This window comes from Xyrauchen texanus, chromosome 28 (assembly GCF_025860055.1).
Source record: "Xyrauchen texanus isolate HMW12.3.18 chromosome 28, RBS_HiC_50CHRs, whole genome shotgun sequence".
Taxonomy (NCBI): Eukaryota; Metazoa; Chordata; class Actinopteri; order Cypriniformes; family Catostomidae; genus Xyrauchen; species Xyrauchen texanus.
This window is the reverse complement of record NC_068303.1, coordinates 24,123,978-24,147,215: the sequence shown is the minus strand read 5'-3', so window position 1 is coordinate 24,147,215 and position 23,238 is coordinate 24,123,978. Positions and strand designations below refer to the sequence as shown.

At 39.5% G+C, this 23,238-nt stretch overlaps 1 protein-coding gene across 4 annotated transcripts in view; it reads left to right on the top strand.

Moving 5' to 3' along the window:
• Positions 1-22,938, top strand: part of jag2b (jagged canonical Notch ligand 2b) — a 62,361-nt gene extending 39,423 nt beyond the window's left edge. Inside the window, exons 8-26 of one of the 4 annotated variants that reach the window (XM_052095968.1) lie at positions 66-179; positions 1,608-1,721; positions 4,558-4,671; positions 5,025-5,071; positions 5,168-5,341; positions 8,218-8,380; positions 9,132-9,296; positions 9,396-9,509; positions 10,155-10,268; positions 10,362-10,475; positions 11,609-11,725; positions 11,895-11,922; positions 12,731-12,816; positions 13,651-13,764; positions 14,763-14,878; positions 15,168-15,419; positions 15,956-16,087; positions 18,154-18,310; positions 20,142-22,938. In XM_052095968.1, coding sequence (XP_051951928.1) covers positions 66-179; positions 1,608-1,721; positions 4,558-4,671; positions 5,025-5,071; positions 5,168-5,341; positions 8,218-8,380; positions 9,132-9,296; positions 9,396-9,509; positions 10,155-10,268; positions 10,362-10,475; positions 11,609-11,725; positions 11,895-11,922; positions 12,731-12,816; positions 13,651-13,764; positions 14,763-14,878; positions 15,168-15,419; positions 15,956-16,087; positions 18,154-18,310; positions 20,142-20,656 — 2,750 coding nt within the window. In that variant the 3' untranslated portion in view covers positions 20,657-22,938. Of the gene's footprint in view, positions 1-65; positions 180-1,607; positions 1,722-4,557; positions 4,672-5,024; positions 5,072-5,164; positions 5,342-8,217; positions 8,381-9,131; positions 9,297-9,395; positions 9,510-10,154; positions 10,269-10,361; positions 10,476-11,608; positions 11,726-11,894; positions 11,923-12,730; positions 12,817-13,650; positions 13,765-14,762; positions 14,879-15,167; positions 15,420-15,955; positions 16,088-18,153; positions 18,311-20,141 lie in introns of all 4 variants that reach the window. The other 3 variants (XM_052095967.1, XM_052095970.1, XM_052095969.1) reach the window with 3 other exon arrangements.
• Positions 22,939-23,238: the final 300 nt, after the last annotated feature.

Genomic DNA, 23,238 nt, shown 5'->3' with positions numbered 1-23,238 from the left:
GCTTTTATGATGTTCTTATGTAAGATTGTTTCTATATTTATGAATTATATTATTGTGTTTTGTAGCTGAGCATGCCTGTGTATCCAACCCCTGTGCGAATGGAGGCACCTGTCATGAAGTCCTCTCAGGTTTTGAGTGCCAGTGTCCACCAGGCTGGGAGGGACCCACCTGTGCTAAAGGTGCAAATACATTTCTTGTACTCTTTTTATTCTTCCACTGCTCCCAACCAGTCTGGAGACCCAGTTATAAAACTGGAGCCCAGACTCCCCCACCCACCCACCCTGTCCCCAACATGTGTCCAGATGCTGTTGTCATGCTTTGGCCGTTGATCTGCTTGGCAGGTTCTCATGCTGGGATGAGTCAGGTATATGGCAGGACAAGCAAGTCCAGGATTTTGGCTGCGCAGCCAGGTCCCTTTAGATGGCAGATAGAGCTGAGCTCTTACAGGGGCCTGGATTAGAGCCTGGTGATACCTATCACTGAGACAGGGGGGATTTGCATAATCTGTCTTCACTTTGAATCAGCATTTGACTTCACAAACTGAGAACGCAGTGGGTCATGGGGTCTCCTTCCCTTTCCACAAGCCATCCCACCTTGACACTGCTTGGAGCTCAATTTAGATCTTTTACAAATATCCCTACATTTTCACCTCCAGGATATCCAGGGTTTTTAATAGTTTTTCTTTTCACTCTCTTCATTAGTCCCTCCACATCAAATCTCTCTGGTCTGCCACCAAACATATGGGGCTGTGTTTCCATTACCATAGCAACACCATAGACCCCTGCTGGAATTTGGACACTGGACCCCTCTCACCTCCTATTTTGTTTTCTTATAAAGGGCTTCCCCCACCTCTTCACTTCCTTTTCTGACCCTTTTAAACACCTCATTCCCTGACAACACAATGTATGAATAAGGCTAAAAGAGAACAGAATAGGAGGAATGTGTGTTGTTTTTTTTTCCTCTTGTTTTCTCCTAAATGTCTAATGGCTGCTCCTCAGTTCTTTGTGTTGTTGTGCCTATGTTAAATTGTATTTGTGCTCTAGTTGCTGCTAATCTGACGACCTGGATTATATCAAACTCTAATCGCATAATTGTCTCACATAAAGACAAGCCTTTTACTGTCACTTTCTCTCTTGCCTTTCTCAACAGCCATTTAACTCTCTACCACCACTTTTGATACTTTCTTTTTCCCAGTGTCTTCCCTTTTTATTTTGGTGGGCCTTTCTATCAAGTGTAACAGGACAGATCCTCTTTTGTCCCTGCTGAAAAAAAATAAAAGATTGTTTGCTGTTCTTAGCTGGTTTAAGATGGTTTAGCTGGTCTCCCAGCCTGACCAGCTGACAAGTGCCCAAAACCCCTCTTACACTCTCAAACTAGACCAGCTTTGACCAGTTTAGACTAGTTTAAGGTGTTTTATTTCCGGCAGGTGTATTTGTGATTGTGGTGAACAGCCCACCACAATTTTCTAACAGCCATGTAACGCATTTTCATTATGCAAATAGTCTAGAGGGATCTGTTATCTTTAACCACAATTTCAGTTCATGGTGTTTTTTAGTTCAGATTATTCAGCTTTGCAGAACATAACATGATTTTTGTTGATATTGCAGACATGGATGAATGTGCCTCCAGCCCGTGTGCACAAGGCGGAACATGTATCGACCTGGAAAATGGCTTCGAATGCGTCTGCCCTTCTCAGTGGGTTGGAAAGACCTGTCAAATCGGTAAGATTGAGATCCCCCTTTATAAAAGGCATTTTTACATTCAGTCTTTTTTTTTTCAGGCACATTTGAGTTCCATGGGCCATCCACTCATACTAAATTTAAGGCATAGTTCACCTAAATATGAATCATTCACTCACCCTGATGTTGTTCCAAACCGTATGGAACAAAGATGCAATGAAAGTAAATGGTGACTGAGGCTAACATTTTGCCAAACATTTCCTTTTGTGTTGAAGTTATACGGGGTTGGAACAATGTGAGGGTAAGTAAATCATGACAATGTTCTTTTTTTGGGTGAACTATCCCTTTTATAATGTTTTTGCATTGGTTTTTGTTGCTTCCAAATGGTTGAAATGGTTGCTACTGTAGAATTGAGGAAGGGAATTCTAGAAGCCTGCATTGCACGCATCTTGAGACAAGTCTGCATTGCATGTTTTTTTTAAGACGGGACAAGACTGGGGGCCTTGGTACCTCAGCAAGTAAAGACGCTGACAAACACACCTTGAGTCGTAAGTTCGAATCCAGGGCGTGCTGAGTGACTCCAGTCAGACTTCCTAAGCAACCTATTGGCCCAATTGCTAGGGTGGATAGTCACGTTGGGTTAACCTCCTCGTGGTTGCTATAATGTGGTTCTCACTCTCGGTGGGGTGCGTGGTGAGTTGTGAGTGGATGCCGCAGAGTATAGCGAGAAGCCTCCACATGCGCTAGGTCTCTGCGTTAATGCGCTCAACAAGCCACGTGATAAGATGCACGGCTTGACTGTCTCAGACGCAAAGGCAACTGAGATTTGTCCTCCACCACCCAGATTGAGGCAAGTCACTTTGCCACCATGAGGACTTAGAGCGCATTGGGAATTGGGCATGCCAAAAAGGGAGAAAGACAGGACAAGACTTGAAACTAGTTTGATTTGATTAGCCTGCGTAAGGAACTGGTAATAGTGGCAATCCAATCCTTGTGATTGTAAGATTGTAATCCATATATGCATATATAACAATTAAGGCTGGCCTTAGACCTGGATCTAAGGCTAGATCAGATGGCCTATCGCCAGCATTGCCGGGCACCACTGTATTGGTGTGTTCTTCCATCATCCTTTTGCTCACAATTGTGTGCAGCCCTTGTCAGGGGAAGTAATGAATGTGAAAGGAAGTGGATTTTGACCTGTAAACAAACGTGGGGTGGGAACTGGAGTCGGTCTGCTTGTCTTATGCTTCAAACTTTAGCCTCCAGCTTTGGTTTCATCCACAAGAGCCAGGCCCAAGCTTGGTAGGGAGTCGTGTTTCACTGAGGACAGGTGCAAAGGGGAGCGATGTGCACCTCACTAGGGGCCCCTGATAAATATTTAAACACCTAGGCAGTAGAAGTAGCAGTTTTTGTTTTTTTCATAGCAAAGTCATGAGTCGTAGCCCCCCTGGACTGACTGGTCAGCTGCTGCAGTCAGCTAAACTAGGAGATATGTGCATAAGGAGGCGTAATTATGACCGCTAACTTGACTTTTTAACTTTTGTGCTTGAATTACTTGACTTAACTTACAACATTTTCACTGGTCCCTCAATAAACAAAATACATTGAATGGTGCACCGATACTGTTCAACGATAAAGATCGCAATATTTTAACAATGTGATCGGCCAAAACCGATCCGTTCACAATATTTATTTTTAAAGTGCCCCTTGCCACACATTTATGAATTATATGCAGCTGTTTTAGGTTTATGTCCCACAGTGCAAAATTACATTCAGTTAACATTAATTGTGAAATATTATGAAATATGAATAGATTATCAAAGATCATTGTGACATATTGGCAACCAGTGAACACCATGAGAGAATCACACATCAGAGATATGTTAAAACATTTGAAATGTATCCACTACAAGATCCAAAACCGCTCCAGTGAGAAATAATTTGAGACAAACGGCATATTCTTCATTTTTGAAAGTGTAGATTTGTGTATGCATAGAACTGCCTATAATTCACCCTCCATTTGCAGCAATGTCATGCTTCAAAGGGCAGTGTAAATGTGATTCCTTGCATGCTGCAATTAAAAAAAAAAGATCATCCCTGATTTTAAACACACAGCATACCGATCATAGATTCAAGAAGGAAATTGGCTGATAAAGATAATTGGCCAATCGATGGGTGCATCCCTAAAAAATTACATTTAATAAAATAATCTACTGCTAATTTTAATTAAATGTTTACTTTCTAAGAAATATTTTAGAACAATTTACAATTTATTATTTTTATTAGCTAGAAATAATAGCTAGAATTGTAATTCCATGAGAAATACAACACTTGCTTTAAAACAATACCATGCAGTGCTTAATAATTTTCAACCCATCACAAGTCATTTAGACCATCACAAGTCATTCTCACAATTTCAACAAAATCTCATCTTAGCCAGCTAGATAATGTTACCATGGAGACATTTAAATCAGCAGAATTCGCAAAACAACAATGTTCAATGCATTACGGAAAATGTTTCAGTTTGCATGTCATAACAATGCATGTTCAACAAATATTAGATTATTGGAATGTATAAATGTAAACACTAGTCTGATTGGTACGTTAACTATACCAAAACTCCCAAACATTGGCCCCGAGCCATTGGGCCATCCTTATTCTTAAGCCCTGACACAGAATACAATCAGACTGGCATCATTGTTACTGTTAGTATTTATAATTTATGAGCTTAATGGTGCTGGGGTTGCAAAACAAGATCTTAAATTTCTCTGCCACTCTCTTGCTTTCCTTCTACCCATCCCTCCGTCTCCTCTTTAATCTCCCAATGTTCCAATGCTCCTTAAAACCTCCCTACTCTATCTTTCCCTCAATTTCACAGATGCAAATGAGTGTATGGGGAAGCCTTGTGTAAATGCTAACTCTTGCAAAAACATGATTGGTGGATATCACTGTGACTGCTTTCAAGGATGGGCCGGACAGAACTGTGACATCAGTCAGTATCTCTTATTGCTCCTCTTCTCTGCTCCTCTCCTTTACTCCATCACTGAGCACATACTCTATAGGTCGAGCCACTCTGCCACGTTTTCCTCTTCAGACACTTGATACCTTCTGGGGTTCTACGCACTATATATTCTGTATTAGGCTGCACCTACTGTTGCATGCGGGGTTGTTGCCTCCTGTTGGCTGTACCTCTTGTTTGTGTTTATTGAACTAACCTTTCCATCTTCAGCGCAAGCTCATCTAATTCCAGTTTATTGTATGCCTTCAGCCATTCTCAACTGCTGTCCTAATTTCTGCCACTTATCCATTGATTCATTGCTTGGTTATCTTTGCTTGTGTCTGCAGATCTCAATGGCTGCCATGGGCAGTGCCAGAATGGAGCAACATGCAAGGTATAGCCTCAAGAGTCAATAGTGTTGTTTACACTTAACTGTTTACAGTTTAATTCATTATGTGTAGTTAATTGACATTTTGTGTCTGTACAGGAGATGGTGCACAAAGGTTATCACTGTCAGTGTCCTCCAGGCTTTGTGGGTTTGCACTGTGAAGTCTCAAGGAACAAATGTGCCAGTGGGCCATGTCAGAACGGCGGCCGTTGCCATGTCATTTTGGACAGCTTTGTTTGTGAATGCCCGTCAAACTTTGCAGGGATGCTCTGTGAGGTGAGAAACGTAAATAAATGACCAGCACAAAACAAGACTAAGAAAATGTACAGTGTTTTACTAGGGCTGTCAAAATTTATGCATACAGTTAATTAAATGCATTCAATATGCAAAAAATAAGAGCACTGTTTTAGAAATCTATCTCTGTCTGAATGTGTTTTTGTATTTACATATTTATTTTGCTTGGAGTCTAATCCACACAAATTTCCAGAACCAATAATTACACACATCATTTTGTTTTAAAATGTAACTGAATTTTTTTTAACCAATTGACAGCCCCAATTTATTAAGCTTTATTTTTTTACCCTTATGTTGTGTTCCTGTCATTTTGACCCAAACAATGTATTTTTTTTTTTTTTACATTTCCTTTTAAATTAATACAGTCGGGAAAAAATTATTGACTTTATTTCACTTTGTTACACCTGTTGTGTTCCTGGTCAAAAATGACTGGCCATAAATAGAAATTAATTGATTAGACTACAAAATACAAAAAAATATTAAGTGTTCAGGAGCATCTCAAACTTAGATGAGCACATATGTGAACACGGACACACACACACGTGTGTTGATTGCCCTTTTGTGCATCGTCATTTCATGCACATTCTTTGAGGAATATTTCAAGATCTACTTCTCATATAATGTTGTGTTCGAATCGGCATAGTCTGCTGTAAGTTACCATATGTCACTGTCTATGTTATATGTATGTTTCAGAAAGTAATAAGGAAAAACGTGACAAAAAGACACTCTTGTTTATTCCATAGTAGACAGTGGTAGGATTAGCCATATGCATCAATAATAAATATATATATATATATATATATATATATATATATATCATTTTTAAATATATATGAGGGGCTTTCTTAGCAAATATTTGTATATGTGATTAATCGCGATTAATCAGGACACCATGTAATTTGATTAAAAGTTTTAATTGATTGACATCCCTAATATATAATATATATATATATATATATATATATGTATGTATGTATGTATGTATGTATGTATGTATGTATGTATGTGTGTGTTAAAAAAAAGAAGTCCAAGACCTTTCATAATTACTAAAATAGAAGTTGACAAAAAGTTGGCTGGAACTCAAAAGATGTTAGCACAAACTAACAAAAAACTATTGTTAAATTTCTGCAAATGTAATCAGATTTTGCCCATTTTAATCCATCTGCTGGTTGTACACAATTTATCTTTTATATATTCAAAGTATTTTTAAATGGAAATGTATACTCAGTCTTAATTAATTTGAGTCATTCAATACTACAGATGGTGTCACATCTCCATTCATACTTTCCCTACAATCTCATTCCTCATTTGCATGGCTAAATTGGTGCCATGTCACCCCAACACCCCCGATCATTGCATTCATGTTTGTTTAAAGCCTTGGTGTAAGGAAGATCAAGCCCTGCTGTTCGGCCACAGGTGCACCGGGGTAACTAGAGCAGGATTAGGGTGGAGGGCTGGGGTATTTTTTCTTGCCTTCATTTGGCTATTATTGCTGTTAGTGGTGGATAACTCTGGTCTGGAGCCAGTATTAGTCTTGTGGCAGGCTAAAGATGGAGCTCCGAAGAGGTGCTGGAAGCTGGTCCTGAGCCAGTCTCTGCTTAGCACGCACACTAAAAATAAGTTGTAGTGAATGAGGCAACTCTTCTCTTGGCATCCTGGCCGCCTGCCCACAATCATCCTGGGAAAGAGAAGGCCTTGGTTTTTATGTTATATTCATGCCTGGCATGCCATACGCTCACATTAGACAGTAACGTCTCAAGTCTCTTAGACTATACTAGGGAAGCTTTTGATCTGTTGGGCTGTTTTCAGTACTGGTGCATATGAGGCTACTTTTAGAGACTTGAGCCAGTTTTGACAGAATCCTACACGCTCTGATTTAGGAGTAAATGTCACTCAAATAAATCTTTGATCTACTACTTGTAGATGCTTTAGGATGCAAGCCACAATCCAAAATGTTCCTCAGCTTACTGAGATTTAAGACATGCTTGCTTCTGAAAAGTTATATTAAGCTTCAGAATTGCATCTCTTTTTTTTTTTTTTTTTATCCATGGTTAATACTTCTGTTTTATGCTTTAATGGTACCATGAACTCAAGCTGATGGTCTATTATTCCAGTATGGTTTAAGATTGTTTCAAAGAGCATCTTCAATGGATACAAGCAAACCTTACCGTAAAAAAAAAGGAGTTAACATGATCAATGTCACAAATTTGCTCGTTTAACATGTGACCAAGAAATTCTGCAGAATCGTAATTAATTTAATGTCATGAAGTTTCTTTATTTTACACTTTTTAAAATCCTATAACTTACAGTTGATTTGATTTTCTAGGTTTAATTAGATTTTGAATCCCACATTTTCAATGTTTGTTTCAACTGGTCTAGTACAGATGGATGGTTTCTCTTACGTCTGTCTGCTCTAGCAGTTTTAATGTAGCTTGTCTTTATGCAGTCTGGTTTGACTGCTTGTGAATAAGTGCTCAGTGTAGCCCTTCCAGTATATACAATGTATATATATCCTTAATAAAATAAATTCAGTGACTTAGGCATACTTGGAGCTAGGCCAAGTCGGAAGAATGAAATGTGCAAAAGTGTTCCTCGTCCCAGTTGAATATCCTCAGTAAGAGAGGAAGGTGGCTAAATTTAGCCGCACAGTTTGTTTTGATTGGTCTCTTGTGTGAGTATAATGGTGCTGTCTCCTTTAGCTGTAGGCTTATTAGGAGCCTTCCACAGCTTACCTGACTGTGTTTTAGCTCTATTGTTTAAGAGGATTGGACTTAAAAACCTTAGATCTTGAATAAATCAAAGCCTAATTCATTCGCTAACTCGATATCCCTCTCCTATTATTTTTTTCCTGTTTGAAGGTGGAGAGCCTCTCTCACCCGATCCCCTGTGAGCCAAACCCTTGTCAGAATAAGGCATCATGCTACAGCTTGCCGGGTGATTTCTACTGCGCCTGTTCAGAAGACTACGAGGGCAAAACCTGTGAAAACCACAAGGACCACTGCAAAACAACACCTTGCCAAGGTATAACTCTGTCAATTCAAATGCACAGTCCAGAAATTATAATAGCCTCAGAATGTAGATGGTTGGCACTCCTAAGAACATGTACTATTTAATTTCTAATCAGTCTTGATCCAACATTGAGGAAATGATGAGCGCCACTTTACCTACACATGAGCTAAAACCATCCAAAACGGTTTGAAACCAGCAAAATTTGACTTCTAGACATTGGTCTGGTATCCATTAAGGCTACATTGGATTGAGTACAAGGACTGAGTTGAGATTAAATTGCGTGATTACTAACCTTGAAATCTTAAAAATAGACTGCATTCAGCGATTCGGTCAGCATTATGTAACCAAGCGGCGCCCTCTAGCGGTGTGTATGGCATTATCCATTATACCACAAAACTTAAAAGGGCATTTTGTTCCTTTTAATAACTTTTTATTTTTCCATGTCTTGGTTGACATTGCCCAACATACAGTATGCAGAGTATTCATATGTTCTACTATATACAGTACAAACATGTTAAACGCGAGTACTGGTTTTGTTTTTAATTGCGAAACATAAGTACAAAATTATATTTTTTCACATCAATCATTACGCTTTTATATTTTGGTATTTTTTGGTATTGTGACCCATCCCTACAACCTATGTTTATTTTCACATTATAGCTAAATATATGGTAACATAGATGCTTATAAAACCCTGGTTTAGAGATTACACAGGAACAGCCATCTGATCTTATTCCTGCTTCTGTTCTTTTCTCTCTCTCAGTGATTGACAGCTGTACAATTTCTGTGGCGAGTAACGGCTCAGACGGTGGTGTGAGACACATCAGCTCTAATGTGTGTGGTCCCCATGGGCACTGTATCAGCCAGCCAGGTGGCAACTTCACCTGCTCCTGTGATCCCGGCTTCACCGGAACCTACTGCCACGAGAGTGAGCCTCTTCACTTGTTTTCACCTTTATAATATCAGTCACTCCATTCCTCCCTGTTCATTCTTTTCCTCACTCATTTACTTTATACTTACCTTACAGATGTTAATGACTGTGTGAGCAGTCCATGTCGCAATGGAGGTACCTGCATTGATGGGGTTACATCTTTCCAGTGCTTTTGTCCGGATGGCTGGGAGGGTGACCTTTGCGACCTCAGTGAGTGTCTTATCTTTATCCTTCTCATCCTACTTAACCTTATCTATACTCTGTTTCAGGGTCCAAATGTAAAATTTTGCCACATTGAGAAGAACGTACCAGCCATAAATATCGGTCTTAAAACTATATTTTGCATAATTTTTTTTATTCAAAACATTATATATTTATTTATTACATATTATTATTTGTATGTGTTTATAAAAGTTGTTTGTTTTGTCCTTTTGAGAAATATTAGCTATTAGATTTTTCCTGGGATACTTAGAAAACGCTCACATAAACTTGAGCACACAATGTGATTTTGTTCTTCATATTTAAGTTTCTGTGGCTTACTGCGAGAAGTATTCCACATATGTGTCGTTGTAGAAGTTCTGGAGTAAACCTCTGGTATCCTAGATACATTTCTGATGGCAAATTTGCCAGTGAAGTAAAAATTGTTAGACGAAGCTAACAAAAACAGTTTTTTGTTTTCTTTAATAAACGGTTTCATTTGAATCATGTCATCATTCTGTCATTTTTTTAATTCAATTAAAACCATGTATTATGCTGCAGATCTTGATGAAGTTACCAGTTATTTGATTTTACTAGTAGCGAGTGTTCATGTAGGACCTGCTCTGTATCTTACCTTGCTTTTATTTCTGTGTTCAGATGTGAACGAGTGTAGTCGAAGCCCTTGTAAGAATGGCGGCCACTGTGTTGACCTAGTAAATGACTTTTACTGTGAATGTGCCAATGGCTGGAAAGGCAAGACCTGTCATTCTAGTGAGTACTTTTTTCTTATTATGTAGTCTAGCTATGTGAACTGACTGCTAAAAATATATTTATTATAATAAATGAACTATTATTTGTGTATAGGTGAAAGTCAATGTGATGCAAGCACTTGCAGTAATGGAGGGACTTGCTATGACCATGGAGACAGCTTCCACTGCGCCTGCCCACCTGGATGGGGAGGAAGCGCATGCAACATGGGTGAGTTGTAGACCTCTGTCCAGGTACACTCTAAACAATTATTTTGGGATTTATACCTTTCAATTTCATAGCAAAATCCCATCAAATTTAATGGAGTAATCTTACGAAAGGTTGTATTCATTTAATTTTGTTTAATATTATACAATTCAATTTAATGGGATTTTTTTTTATGAAATTGAAATGCGTAAATATGACAAATAGGCCAAAAAAAAAATGTGAGTGTACACTAGGTTTTTGCACCATTCACTTCCATTCATATCCATAGGAAAGCAAAAGAGAGAAAAGGCAAGCAGATACAAAGAAGTTTAGTCTTTCACAGCATACAGTGTGTTATGTTCTACTGCGTAGTTCAAGTTTAGTGATATCTGGCCTGCAAATTCCTGAACACATATTTGACCAAAAGAGGATCTTAATGACACAGATGGACCTCTTAGCTCAATACAAATAGTACACATTTTAAAGCTGGTTTCCAGTGGTGTGGAGTATGTGGTATATTGTAATGTTTTGAATGTTTTATTATTTGTGATTTATTATATATTAAAAACAGAAGCACTAGAATGTGACATCATATCCTGTTGCCAATGTTTTTTGCATGCTTAAAGACTTTTGTGACTAGGGATTAGCATTCAGAGTAAACTCTAACACATACAAAAAAAAAAAATAATGAGTAATTGATTATTTGAAATGTAGAATTTATATTCAACCTTCAACTTTTGAACCAGTTTTTCTCATGAAAAAAGTTGTACAATGCATAAACAAGATCTTTATATTAAAAAAAATAATCATCATTTGTACTCATAAATAAAAAGATACATTCCAAGTCTTCTGAAGTTATACAATCATTTTAAATAATGACAGATTTTTTGGGGGGGAACTAATGAACTAATCATTTAGGTGAGAGAAGCAATTTCAATGTTGCCCTTGGCAGGCAAAAGCACACAGGAAAATCTAATTTCATTATTTGAGTAGATGTTTTTGTAGTCGAATGTTTTAAAGCTGAAGAAGTACTCGTTTAATCGATTACTCGTGCACATCCCTAATTGTGACCGCACCTTTTAATCAGAATAAAATTTGTCATTTTGTTTACAGAATGCCTGACTTAATGTATTTCTCTTTTCGTTTCTCTTCTTCAGCAAAAAACAGCACATGCGCATCTAGCCCTTGCCTGAACGGAGGAACGTGTGTGGGTGGTGGTGACACGTTCACCTGCATCTGTAAAGACGGCTGGGAAGGGCCCACCTGCGCTCAGAGTGAGTGAATTCCCCCATTCACATTTCAGTTGCCAGTGCATGTCTGCATACCACTGAAAGACAAACAACAACATCATCCACAAAAGGGCTAGATTACATACAATCAATATGCATTGAATGACACCTCTCTCTCTCTTTTTTCTTTTTTATTTCTTGTTATTCCTCACAGACACCAACGACTGCAACCCTCACCCCTGGTAAGCAAGACTATGTAGCTCTGCAGTTGTCCCCCCCCCCCTTATTTACTCAATGCAGCACAGGGCTGTCAGTGGGTAGTTTGTTTTTTGTCTGTTGTCTTCCCTGTCTGTGCCGACCCTCCCCTTCCCTGTACACCATAGACGGCTAGGAATAACCCTTCGAACATGGCTTTCTGCCTAATTCCACCCTGTTGTTCCTGGCCCGCACCACCCCACTAACCCCCATTCTCCGCAAGCGGCTACACTGAGGAGAAGGCGGGTGGGGGGAGGTGTTGTGGGGGCTATTTTGGTTGTAAAGACAGGAGAAGATGTCCCTAAATCACCCCTAAATCCGACAGCTCAGGAGACCCTGGGCTGGTTTTAACAGGGACCACAAAAGAGGCGATGGCCCTAAAAGAGCACCCCCAGCGGTGAGGGGAGGAGGGGATGGACAAGCTCTTTTACTTCCAGCCTTCTCTGTCCTCCTTGCCTTTTTTCATCGCTGACCTGGGAGCAAAGGATTTGTGAAGGGGGGGGGCGAGAGTTGGGGGTGGGGATGTTGGAGGGCAGCCCAGCATGGAGGCAGCAGGGGATTTGCATCTGAAAGGTTTTGGTATAGATAAATGGAATGAAACGCTTTTAAACCTCTTGCATCCTCCTTCACTCTGTCTTCCACTCTTTTTCCCTCCCTGTCCTGGTTTTGTGTCATTCCTTCCCCCCTTTTTCCTTTCCTCTTTCAAACATGTATATTGGCAGAATTATCTCAATCACAGGGGTGATTGGTCTTTTGCAACTAATAACCTCATTGTTCGTGTATCTTTTCCTGCAGTTACAATGGTGGAATCTGTGTGGACGGGGTGAACTGGTTCCGCTGTGAATGTGCCCCTGGTTTTGCCGGACCTGACTGCCGTATTAGTGAGTATCTCAGAGGAGAAAAGAATAGAGGATGTATAGAAAAAGGTGGCGGTGGATTACTGAGCATCCCGTGCCCTTTGACCTCTGCCAGGGTCAAAGGTTAGCCCGCACCCACAAACGGACAGAGGAGATAAGTTATTCAACCTGTGGAAAAATTCCTTACCCTCTCCTTGTCTCTTGTGTCCACTGATGGGCCTGATATAGAAAATAGTCTTTAAGGAGTCCATGCATTTCCCCAGCCTCATTTTCCAAGTTGCAACCATGGGAACACAGTCAATACTCAAACAGGTGAAATGTATATTGATTTCAAATCACAGTTTTAACTTTCTCAACAATTTGATATTCTCCTTAGTCAATAGCTGTATTGATTAGGAATGGGTCACGATGGTCGACTAGTCGTCCAATGTTCGACTATTCTATTATTGAGGTTGAATAGTCTCATTTAGTTTTTTTGCTATACATAGTAACAGTGATGTACTTGGCATGCTAACCATGTGCTGTGCTTTAGCTATTAGACCATTTGCGTAGTATAACCCTCTTGGAAAAGTTGAGTCTTTTAAATTATTTCAGTTAAAAGCACTGCTGCTACGTCCTTGTGTGTATATATATTCAGATGGGTGGCTTTGCCCTCACACTGGCTTTTGAGTATCCTTTTAAGATGGCATCTCAAGCAAAAAGAATTAAAACTTTTAAAAACATGCCTTAAAATCTCAGAGTTTTCTTATGACCGATTTTTCGACTACAGGCAACCCATCAGCTAGTTGATTTTTAAAATATGTAGTTTTGCACATCCCTAGTATTGATGCAAATGTTATGTTCTCTTTGCTTCACCAGACATTGATGAGTGCCAGTCATCACCCTGTGCCTATGGTGCCACCTGTGTAGATGAGATCAATGGCTTCCGCTGTGTCTGCCCCCTTGGTCGCACTGGACCTCGATGTCAAGACTGTAAGAAATATATTTAAAGGGATTGTTCACTCAATTTTAATTCTCTTATCATTTACTCACCCTCATGCAATCCCAGATGTTTATGACTTTCTTCTGCTGAACACAAATTAAGATTTCTAGAAGAATGTTTTAGCTCTGTTGGTCCTTTCAATGCAAGTGAATGGTAGCCAGAAATCTGAAGGTCCAAAAAGCATATAAAAGCAGCATATGAAATATAAAAGTAATCCATTAGACTCCAGTGGTTTAATTCATATCTTCAGAAGTGATATAATAGGTGTATGTGAGAAACAGCTCAATATTTAAGTCCTTTTTTACAGTACATTCTCCTCCCTGCCCAGTAGGTGGCGATATGCACGAAAAATGCGAATCACCAAAAGCAAAAGAAGAATGTGAAAGTAGAGATTTGTAGTAAAAAAAAAGTACTATTATAAAATAAAAAGTATATTGCTTCTGAAGATATGGATTTAACCACTGGTGTATTATGGATTACATTTATGCTGCCTTTGTGTTTTTGGAGCTGAGAATCTTCTAAAAATCTTTGTATGTTTTCAGTAGAAGAAAGTCATACGTGTCTGGGATGGCATGAGGGTGAGTAAATTAAAAAATAATTTTCATTTTTGGGTGAAGTATCCCTTTGAGGATCAATTATTCAAATAAACTTTCCCAAAACTGAACAGTCTGTTATCATTCGCTCACCCACTTGTTGTTTCAAACCCGAATGGCTTTCTTTTGTGAAATGCAAAAGATGTTAGGGACTGACAGCTTCAGTCACCATTTACTTTCATTATGTGCAAAAAAATATGGAATGTAAATGAACAGTGTTTGAGTCTGACATTCTACCTAACATCTAATTTTGTGTTTTGCGGAAGAATAAACGCAACATCTGTGTTGTAGCACTGACATGAGATCATTCATTCCAGACAGGAAAGGGATCTGGTCTTAAATTAGAATTGGCGCTAGTCTTACGGTGTTTGTTTTGCGTTTGTGTTGTGCCACAGTCATTGGCATCGGGAAGACGTGTCACTATGCTGGACTTCAGTTCCCGCACGGCAGCCGCTGGGAGGAAGAATGCAACACTTGTCAATGTGTCAACGGAAAAGTGGACTGCACCAAGGTAAGTGACTGGAGATGCAAAAAACATGAAACCTTCTTTTCTATGTTAATTTAATTTACAAATCCACAATCACCATATTTCTCTTCCTGAAATGATATGCATCACTAGTAAATGTGTATTCTTCAATATGCTTTTAAGCAAAATAAAGTAATAAGATATATCAATAAAATGCATAATAATTTTAAAATAAATGTTGTTTATTATAGATTTAGATTGAGTAAATACATCACAGCACAGCACGTTTTAACAAAAATGGTGCGTTCATGAGACCTTTTCCCCCGTCTTTCAGGTGGTGTGTGGCCGTCGGCCATGTCTGATGCCAGGAGCGCCAGGGCTAGAGCTTCACTACTGCCCAGGAGGTCGTGAATGCCAAGAGCATAACTTCCTGACCTGCCTCTCTCCCCCTTGTCAGCAGTGGGGTTTCTGCTCCAGCCCTGAAGCTGCCCCAAACCTACAAACCAAATGTGAGCCCAACACAGTCTATCTGGATAAAACCTGTGCTCGCATCACCCTTATATTCAACAGGGACAAACTACCCACTGTAAGTATTCAGGTTTGACTATACCCTCTGCTACATTAGTGTTCTGTTCCCTTACAAAAAGTGTTTGTGATGGTACCATGGTACAGCAATGCTTTCAGATGTTGCCATGGTATTGCCATTGTCGATGTTCAGAAATGAATGTTATACTCTTATGTCCAAAAAATTACTATGCTTAAAAACATGGTACATGTTAAAATACATAGAAAAATTGGATTACCAGAGCACCATGTCAAAAAACAAACATTGTAATACCAGGGTTCATGGTCCAAAAATCCATGGTAATATCAAAGTACTTTGGTATTACCATGGTCTTATGCCCAAAAAGCCTTGTTATTTGTCTAAAAACACATGGAAACATGGTATTACCAAGGTACTCTTTCTTTGTAAGAATTCAAATGGAAACTGCGATAACTGCTTATCATGGAATGTTCAGCCAATGTATTTTATCCCTCTCTTAAATTAATCACATTAAAAATCCAGAATAGTTATGTTCTTCTAGAGAAGATTCCTCTCTAAATACATTGTGTGCCTTCTAGGGAACAACTGTGGAGAACGTCTGCGCAGAGCTGCGGTATATGCCCTCCACACGTAGCCTGGCAAAAGAGCACAAACTGTTGGTTCTTTGCGACCTCTCCTACAAAAACCAGGATGCCGTAGAGGTGGCCATTGTAAGTACACATTTTGAAGATTTTCACTTTGTACATCTATGCACGTAGCTCACCTTGGGGGAGCTTTCTATCCTCACATATTTTATATTCATGAATCCTCCAGATGATCATATACTGCACACAGCAGTGTGTGTGGCCCCTAAGATCTATTATCAGTGAAATAGAAAGTCAAAACCACATGAGTCCTGGATACTCATTGCACAAATCTGTTAATGGATGCTAATTTTATTTCCTCACTGAGTTGAGCATGGTTCCTTGAAATGACTGGATGCAGTTCCATGCCAACCGGCCCCCTCTTCAAATCAGGCCATTATGTTGTTATGAGATTCATTTGACTGACCAGCAACTGGCCATACTGCATTGCAGCATTCCCTCCACCCACACGCATAGAGAGAGCACTGGAACCTGCTCCAGTACCTCTTACACTTAGCATTTGGATGTACACTTTAGCTTTAGACTGAAAAGAAAGCTTGCACACCCAAATAAGCCAAATAAGTATCACAAATCCAACTTAAAACACTAAAGCTGAATTGTGTAGTCTTTCAGATGTTAAAATACTTTCTGGTATCCCGGCTTAATATGCAAATACAACTACAAGTAAGCCATTTCTAGGTTGATTTATCTGGTGCCATCACAACATTGCTGTATTTGTTTGAGCTTCCTGTTTTAGGCTCAACCAATGGCATGAATTTTGGGGCAGGACTATCGGTTGTCCCCCAATGGTAAACAAAGTGTGGTGTAAAAGGAAATTTATTCGAGAACAGTCATAATTTTTGCTATTCCGTTTGGTGGTGCTGTAATGACTGCTTCAACGAAATTGTATATCTTTGTGCTACCAGGTACGTTTTGTGATATTTGAAGGTGTATCCAATCCTGCATTCAATAAAACATTCTGCTCATGGAAGTTACTTATAAATAGTGGTTACCTACAAATGCATCCTTAATACTTTAGATTAGTCTAAATCCCTGCAGTGTTCTAACATGTCACTGAGTTGAAGCTCCGTGTTTAATGCAGTCCTGACTCATTCAAATGGAACCTGTAGGCAGGAACTTTGAATAGCTGCAGGTTTTTGCATGTTGAAAGCAGAGTAGAGCTAAAATAATTGAGATGTGGGGCAGAGTAGAGCTAAAATAATTGAGATGTGGGTTGAGGCGATGCTCGATCAACCTTTATTTTTGATGAAGATTGCTTCCACTCTTAGTTCCTTTACTGATAATTCATCATACAGTAGATTGCTTTGAAGTCTCATTTTGTCCTCTTACCAAAACTATAGTTGGTGAATAATTGCATACCGGTACTGTTCTTTGTAGGTGGTTTGTTACTTTGATAAAAAATAAAAAATTAAACCTACATGCTTAAGCTTGTACAGCATTTCCTGAACTCCTATACAGTTGTGGTAATACAGAGCCATAGCAAAATAAATAGTTTTACCTGAGTTGTGAGCTTGCACTTGCTGCACTCAAAAATATACAGTGTAACTACTGTAGTCCAATTCATGACAAAATGACTTAATATGAGCTTGTTCTTTTAATAAACTCAAGGGTTTGTTTCAGTCTGATTTTTAAAAAAACTGCATTCAGGGGCCTGGGTAGCACAGTGGTAAAAGACGTTCGCTAGTTTGAATCCCAGGGTGTGCTTAGTGACTCCAGCCAGGTCTCCTAAGCAACCAAATTGGCCCAGTTGTTAGGGAGGGTAGAGTCACATGGGTTAAGCTCCTCGTGGGCGCTATAATGTGGTTCGTTCTCGGTGGGACGCATGGTGAGTGGAATGTGGATGCCGCGGTGGATGGCGTGAAATGCACGCATCTCTGTGGCAATGCACTCAACGAGCCACATCATAAGATGTTTGGGTTGACGGTCTCAGATGCGGAGGCAGCTGGGATTCGTCCTCCACCATCCGGATTGAGGTGAAGCACAATGCCACCACGAGGACTTAAAAGAACATTGGGAATTGGGCATGCCAAATTTGAAGAAAAACTACAACTGCATGCTGTAGGAATCAATTAGATGATAGGATAATAATATAACACTCACACATATTTAATCTCCCATTTTTTGTTCTGCAGTCATTCCAACAGGATGAAGGACAGCAGCCAGAGCACAGTCAGATCCAGGAGGCAGCTAGTACCATCGTCAGCACTCTGTCTAAACGACACAACAGCACTGTCATGCTTTCCGTCGTCGAGGTCAAAGTGGAGATGCCGGTCATGTCCCAGCCAGTGGGTGAGTAGAGCAGGGGCCAACTGGCCTCAAGGCTAAAGCCAGCCTTCATCCCCCGACCGAGTATCACTTCCCCGTCTCCACCAATTAGTGCAGCTTTAAATGTCTTTGTAAGTCACAGGAGGGAGGGTTCTGAGAGCCTCAGTGGACCCAGGATTTGTAGGCTGGAGGCCACAAACCTGTGTAGTAGGATTCAACTTATCCATCAGTTATCTATCACAGCACACTATTAAAGACAATGCTGGGAAAACATTTTTAATAATCGCAGTAACTTAAAGATTTGTAAGCATAAGAAATGCTTATAATATTTTAGTAGTGCATACGAATACCAGTGGTATTTTATGATTCTCTCTTATTAAAATATAAATAAATATTAATATAAATAATAGCAAATTAAAATCAATTGTATATAGCCCTTAAGTTGTTCTAACTTAATTAAACATTGCTTATAGCTTTTCAATAAATGTTTTGGGTCATAAACAGTCTGTAATACGGAATAAGGCTAATTTTTTTTTCTTGTTTATATTGTTAACTATTAATTAATATTAATGACATCATATACAATGGCAAGTCTATAAGGTGTGTGTGCATGTGTGTGTGTGCGTGCGTGCGTGCGTGCGATATTTATAAAAAAAAATAAAAAAGTTATTTCTGGTCTTCAAATCTGATTGAACGAGAGGCTTTCCAAGAGTGCTGATAGCTCACACCATCAGCACTGTGACATGTTACTGTTTGTGTCATTCTAAACTAAAGTGTCAAAGTAGCACAGATGTCTAAAAGCAAATTTGTGTGTCTTTTGACTTTTTCCTGTGACATACAATTTTTAGCCAGCAGGTGGTGACAAAAAATAGTTTTTATGTGTTATGAGCCAGCTGAGTTAAGGTTTATGTCAGTCTGTGAGCCGGTGTCTTTGAAACCATCAGCTTTGTCTCACACTCCATGATCGCTTGGATTACTACTACAGTATATCTAGAAAATAAGAGTTAAACTTACAGCTTCAGCATTAAGGCTCATCACAGCTGAGAGACACAAAAATGAGAGCAAGATAGCGGAGTTTGTTGCTTTGGCAGCCCTGCTCAGATGGCTATTTTTACACAGAGAATATAAGATGTATTTGACCAAAATTCCATTATCTTCAGCAAGCTGACTTACACTACAACTGAGGAATAGAGTTAAACAGCTTCATAACTGCTTGAGAATTGCAACAAACGCAGGTGATCGCACACAGTCAAGTATTTGCTCTCTCTCAAACACACACACACACACACGTCCTTGTTTCTCCAATAACTTGTTAGAAACGGCTTTCGTTGCTAGTTCTAAAGTAACGTTTTTTTTAACTAGTAACGGAAGTTTGTCTGCATCTTTTGACCTAGAAATGGCAGATCCTGATCCCTGGCTTAAAGTAGTTCCATGTACAAATGGTTTTTTTTTTTTTTTTTTTGTGACTCCTTAGTTTTTCCTCTATTTATTTACTTGTTGGTTGAACTGTTGTATAAAAGCAATATTACATTCGCTGTCATGCACTATGTCCCTATATTAGCATGGCTGTGATTGCCTGTGGCCGAATTACAGTGGTGCTGAAATAAAACCATACAGCACTCTTGCCCATGTGATATTGCTTTAATATACAGTACATACTGTATATCTCGCCAAGACAAGTCGGTACTCAGAACCACTGATACAATAGTATCTTACTATATAGTATTTTTTATGGTATCATATAAAAAAAATATATATATATATATTAGTATCTGTAATCCTTCCTACAACATTTTCTAATATCCTTTTTTGTTCAAGTTTTTTCTCTATCTGACTCAAGTTTCTTTCCATACAGACTACCTGGTGCCCATGCTGTGTGTCATCCTGTGTGTGCTCTGGGTCTTCTGCATCATCGTCTGCGTGTGGTGGACCCGTAAGCGGCGAAAAGAGCGTGAGAGGAGGGAACGCGTGCCTACAGAGGAGAGCGTCAACAATCAGTGGGAACAACTGAGGCCAGTGTTGCAGCCGCAACACAAGGACAACCAGGATGCGCAGTACGAGCGCACCAAGCTCATGGGCTCCCCGGATCGGACATGCAACATCGGGGAGGACGAGGAGGAGATGGAGGAAGAAGAGCTGGAGCTTATGGAAGAGTGGTGCAGGACGGAAGGGTGCAAGCGTCCCATCCAAAAGTACTCTAAGGCTGCAGTGCAGACCAAGAACGAGCTGATCTGCACTATGTGGAGCAGCGACGGCTGCAGCCCCTCCCTCAAAAAACCGTACTGGACAGGCTTCAGCCCCAAAGACAACAACTGTAAAAATGTAAATAATGCCACCACCGGCCTAGAGCACAAGGAGCATTGTGTATGAGCCTCTGCCAGTGGACAGAGCAGGATGATGAGACAGATGCCATCTCAGAAACGAAGACTGAGTTTTCCCCATTTGTTAATTTTATTTTCAACTTTGTGATGTTTTGAGGCTGAATGGCGAAGTGGCCAATTTCTTTCCTTCATGTTTTTTTTTATGTACAGAGGAAGCAAAATTATATTTCTTTATAAAGGAGGCAGAGAGAAGCCTCGATTTGTGTTTTTGAAAATGACTGCTGGAATAAAGAGCAGGACTAAATAACTCTTAAAACAAGAGAGAAATCATATAGACTTTTTGTTGTTGTTTACAAAATGTTTTTTTTTTTTTTTTTTTGTGAGTGGCCCAGTTTTGGTGCAGACCATGTGTGGGGACATCCAACGGGGAACACTGGCTTTGGGGGTCCCTGTTTTTGCCCCATTCCACCTGTTCTCCTTCTACGCCTGCCTTACCAAGCTCATTGTCCATGAGGAGGGCTAGAGTGCCTATAAAGTGGCCTTGTTTTTTCTGTCATTTCTGTTATATTGGCTGAATGCTCTTTAAAAAATCGATTGCAGTATTTCGAGTCGGTCTCAAGTGCCTTCAGACAAGCCTCTCGGTTTTCAAAGTCTTACCGTCACGGTAGACCCGATAGATCACTACAAAGGGGAGAGGCTGGTCTTAAGAGCAGCTCCCATATCACCATCAAGGTATTTGAATTAAGAATTCTGTAAATATGTGTATATAATAAAGGATTCGCTGTGTATATTTGAATTTAGTAACTTAAGTCACTTTTTTTTAATTATTATTATGTTTGAAATTATTATGATTATTATTGTTTTTGATTTTTTATTATTATTATTTGTTTTACAACACTCCTTTTTTCCATTCCTTTTATTTATGCCAGTTGACATGGCAGGTTTTGTAATATGTATACAGCATCCCACAGTCAGAACACAAATATAATCAGAGATCATCCTATTATGATGTTGGTTTTGTTTTCATGTTGCAAGACAAGTTTAAGATTGTGTGCTGTATTTTGGTGTGTGTGTGTGTGTGTGTGTGTGTGTGTGTGTGTGTGTGTGTGTGTGTGTGTGTGTGTGTGTGTGTGTGTGTGTGTGTGTGTGTGTGTGTGTGCCTGCCTCCTTGAAGATCCCGATTCCTTTTTCACACCCATTTTCATACAACCTGTAGAAAGTCATTGCTTAAGGTCTGCTGGTCGATGTTGCTTGTAAAGATGCAGATCTGTCAAATTATGTCCAAATGTTTTCTCCTGCTTTTTGAAGCTTCATGAAGGGAACTATTTTGTTGGAAAGCTTTTGTTTTTGAGGTACCAGCTCAAAGAAATGGATTACATCAGAAATGACTGGCTATGATTTGATTTCTTTCATCAGCGTTAGTTTTTCGTATGTGGGATAATGCAGAGTTTAAAGGGTTAGTTCACCCAAACAAAAAAGCATCCCCTTTTGTGTTCCACACAAGAAAGTCATACGGGTTTGAAACAACGTACATTAATGATGACAGAATTTTCATTTGTGGGTGATCTATCTCTTTAAAACTGTTCCTTGACAATTGGTTAAAAATCAAGTAATCAAAAGAGATTATTAAGCAAGTAAAGTTTAATATCCGTTATGGAAGGGAATGGGGTGGAGCTTGAGAAGAGGTTTTTGTTTTGTTCTTTAAGAGAAATAATGTAATTTTTTGTACAGAAGAATTGCTCTGAAAAATGTTATTTGGTTCATTTAGTGGAATTTATGTTTGTTCTTAGAAATAAATCAAACTATTTATTAAAGCATTTTATAACAATATGCTCAAGAAAACAACTGTGTGCTGGTATTTAGTACAGAAACAGGCGCAATCCTTCATCATATTTCCAAAAAATTAAATAATCCTTCCATGTCTTGAGGTGAGGATGACATCAGATCGATACAGGAACTCTTCCAGCCAAGATGTCACTGACAGAAATCAGCCAATAGTAACAGGTCTCCTGTTCTCGGCTAATTGCTGGCTGGCCAATGGATGACTGTTCTCTCATGGTTTCATCTGGTCAGAATGTTTTATGGGGAGACATTTAATGATGCAGTGAGTTTGTGTTATGGTTTTGTCCCATAAGTACCAACCTCTAATGGGAGTACAGAGTCATGTTTCTTTTTGAACTTGGGTCATGCAAGTAAAGTGAGGAAATAAGACTTTGTAAGATTTTGATAAGACTTTGTGAATGAAACTGGAAAACGAATCGGTTACCTAACGTAACCTCGGTTCTCTCTAGACGAGGGAACGAGTATTGCGTAAGCTAGCTTACGCTACGGGAAAGATTAATCTTTTCTGAGATATTGAAGCCAAAAAATTATCCTTAATTTTGTATCATTTGTCAAGGTCTGCAGCAACTGCAGACCTTGAGCGGGCTAGCTAGCGAGCTCATTGGTTGCTCTGCGGCAACTGCTGCAGCCTATAGACGATCTTGGCGAACTCGCGTCCAATGAGAGGCGTCCGCGGCTTACTGCATCAAAGCCCGCCAAAATGGGCGTGGCTAGAGTGCATATAAGCGTAGTTCGTGAGGCTGGAACCCTGGTTTTCATTGAATGAAGCGAAAGTCGCTGCGTGGCGCG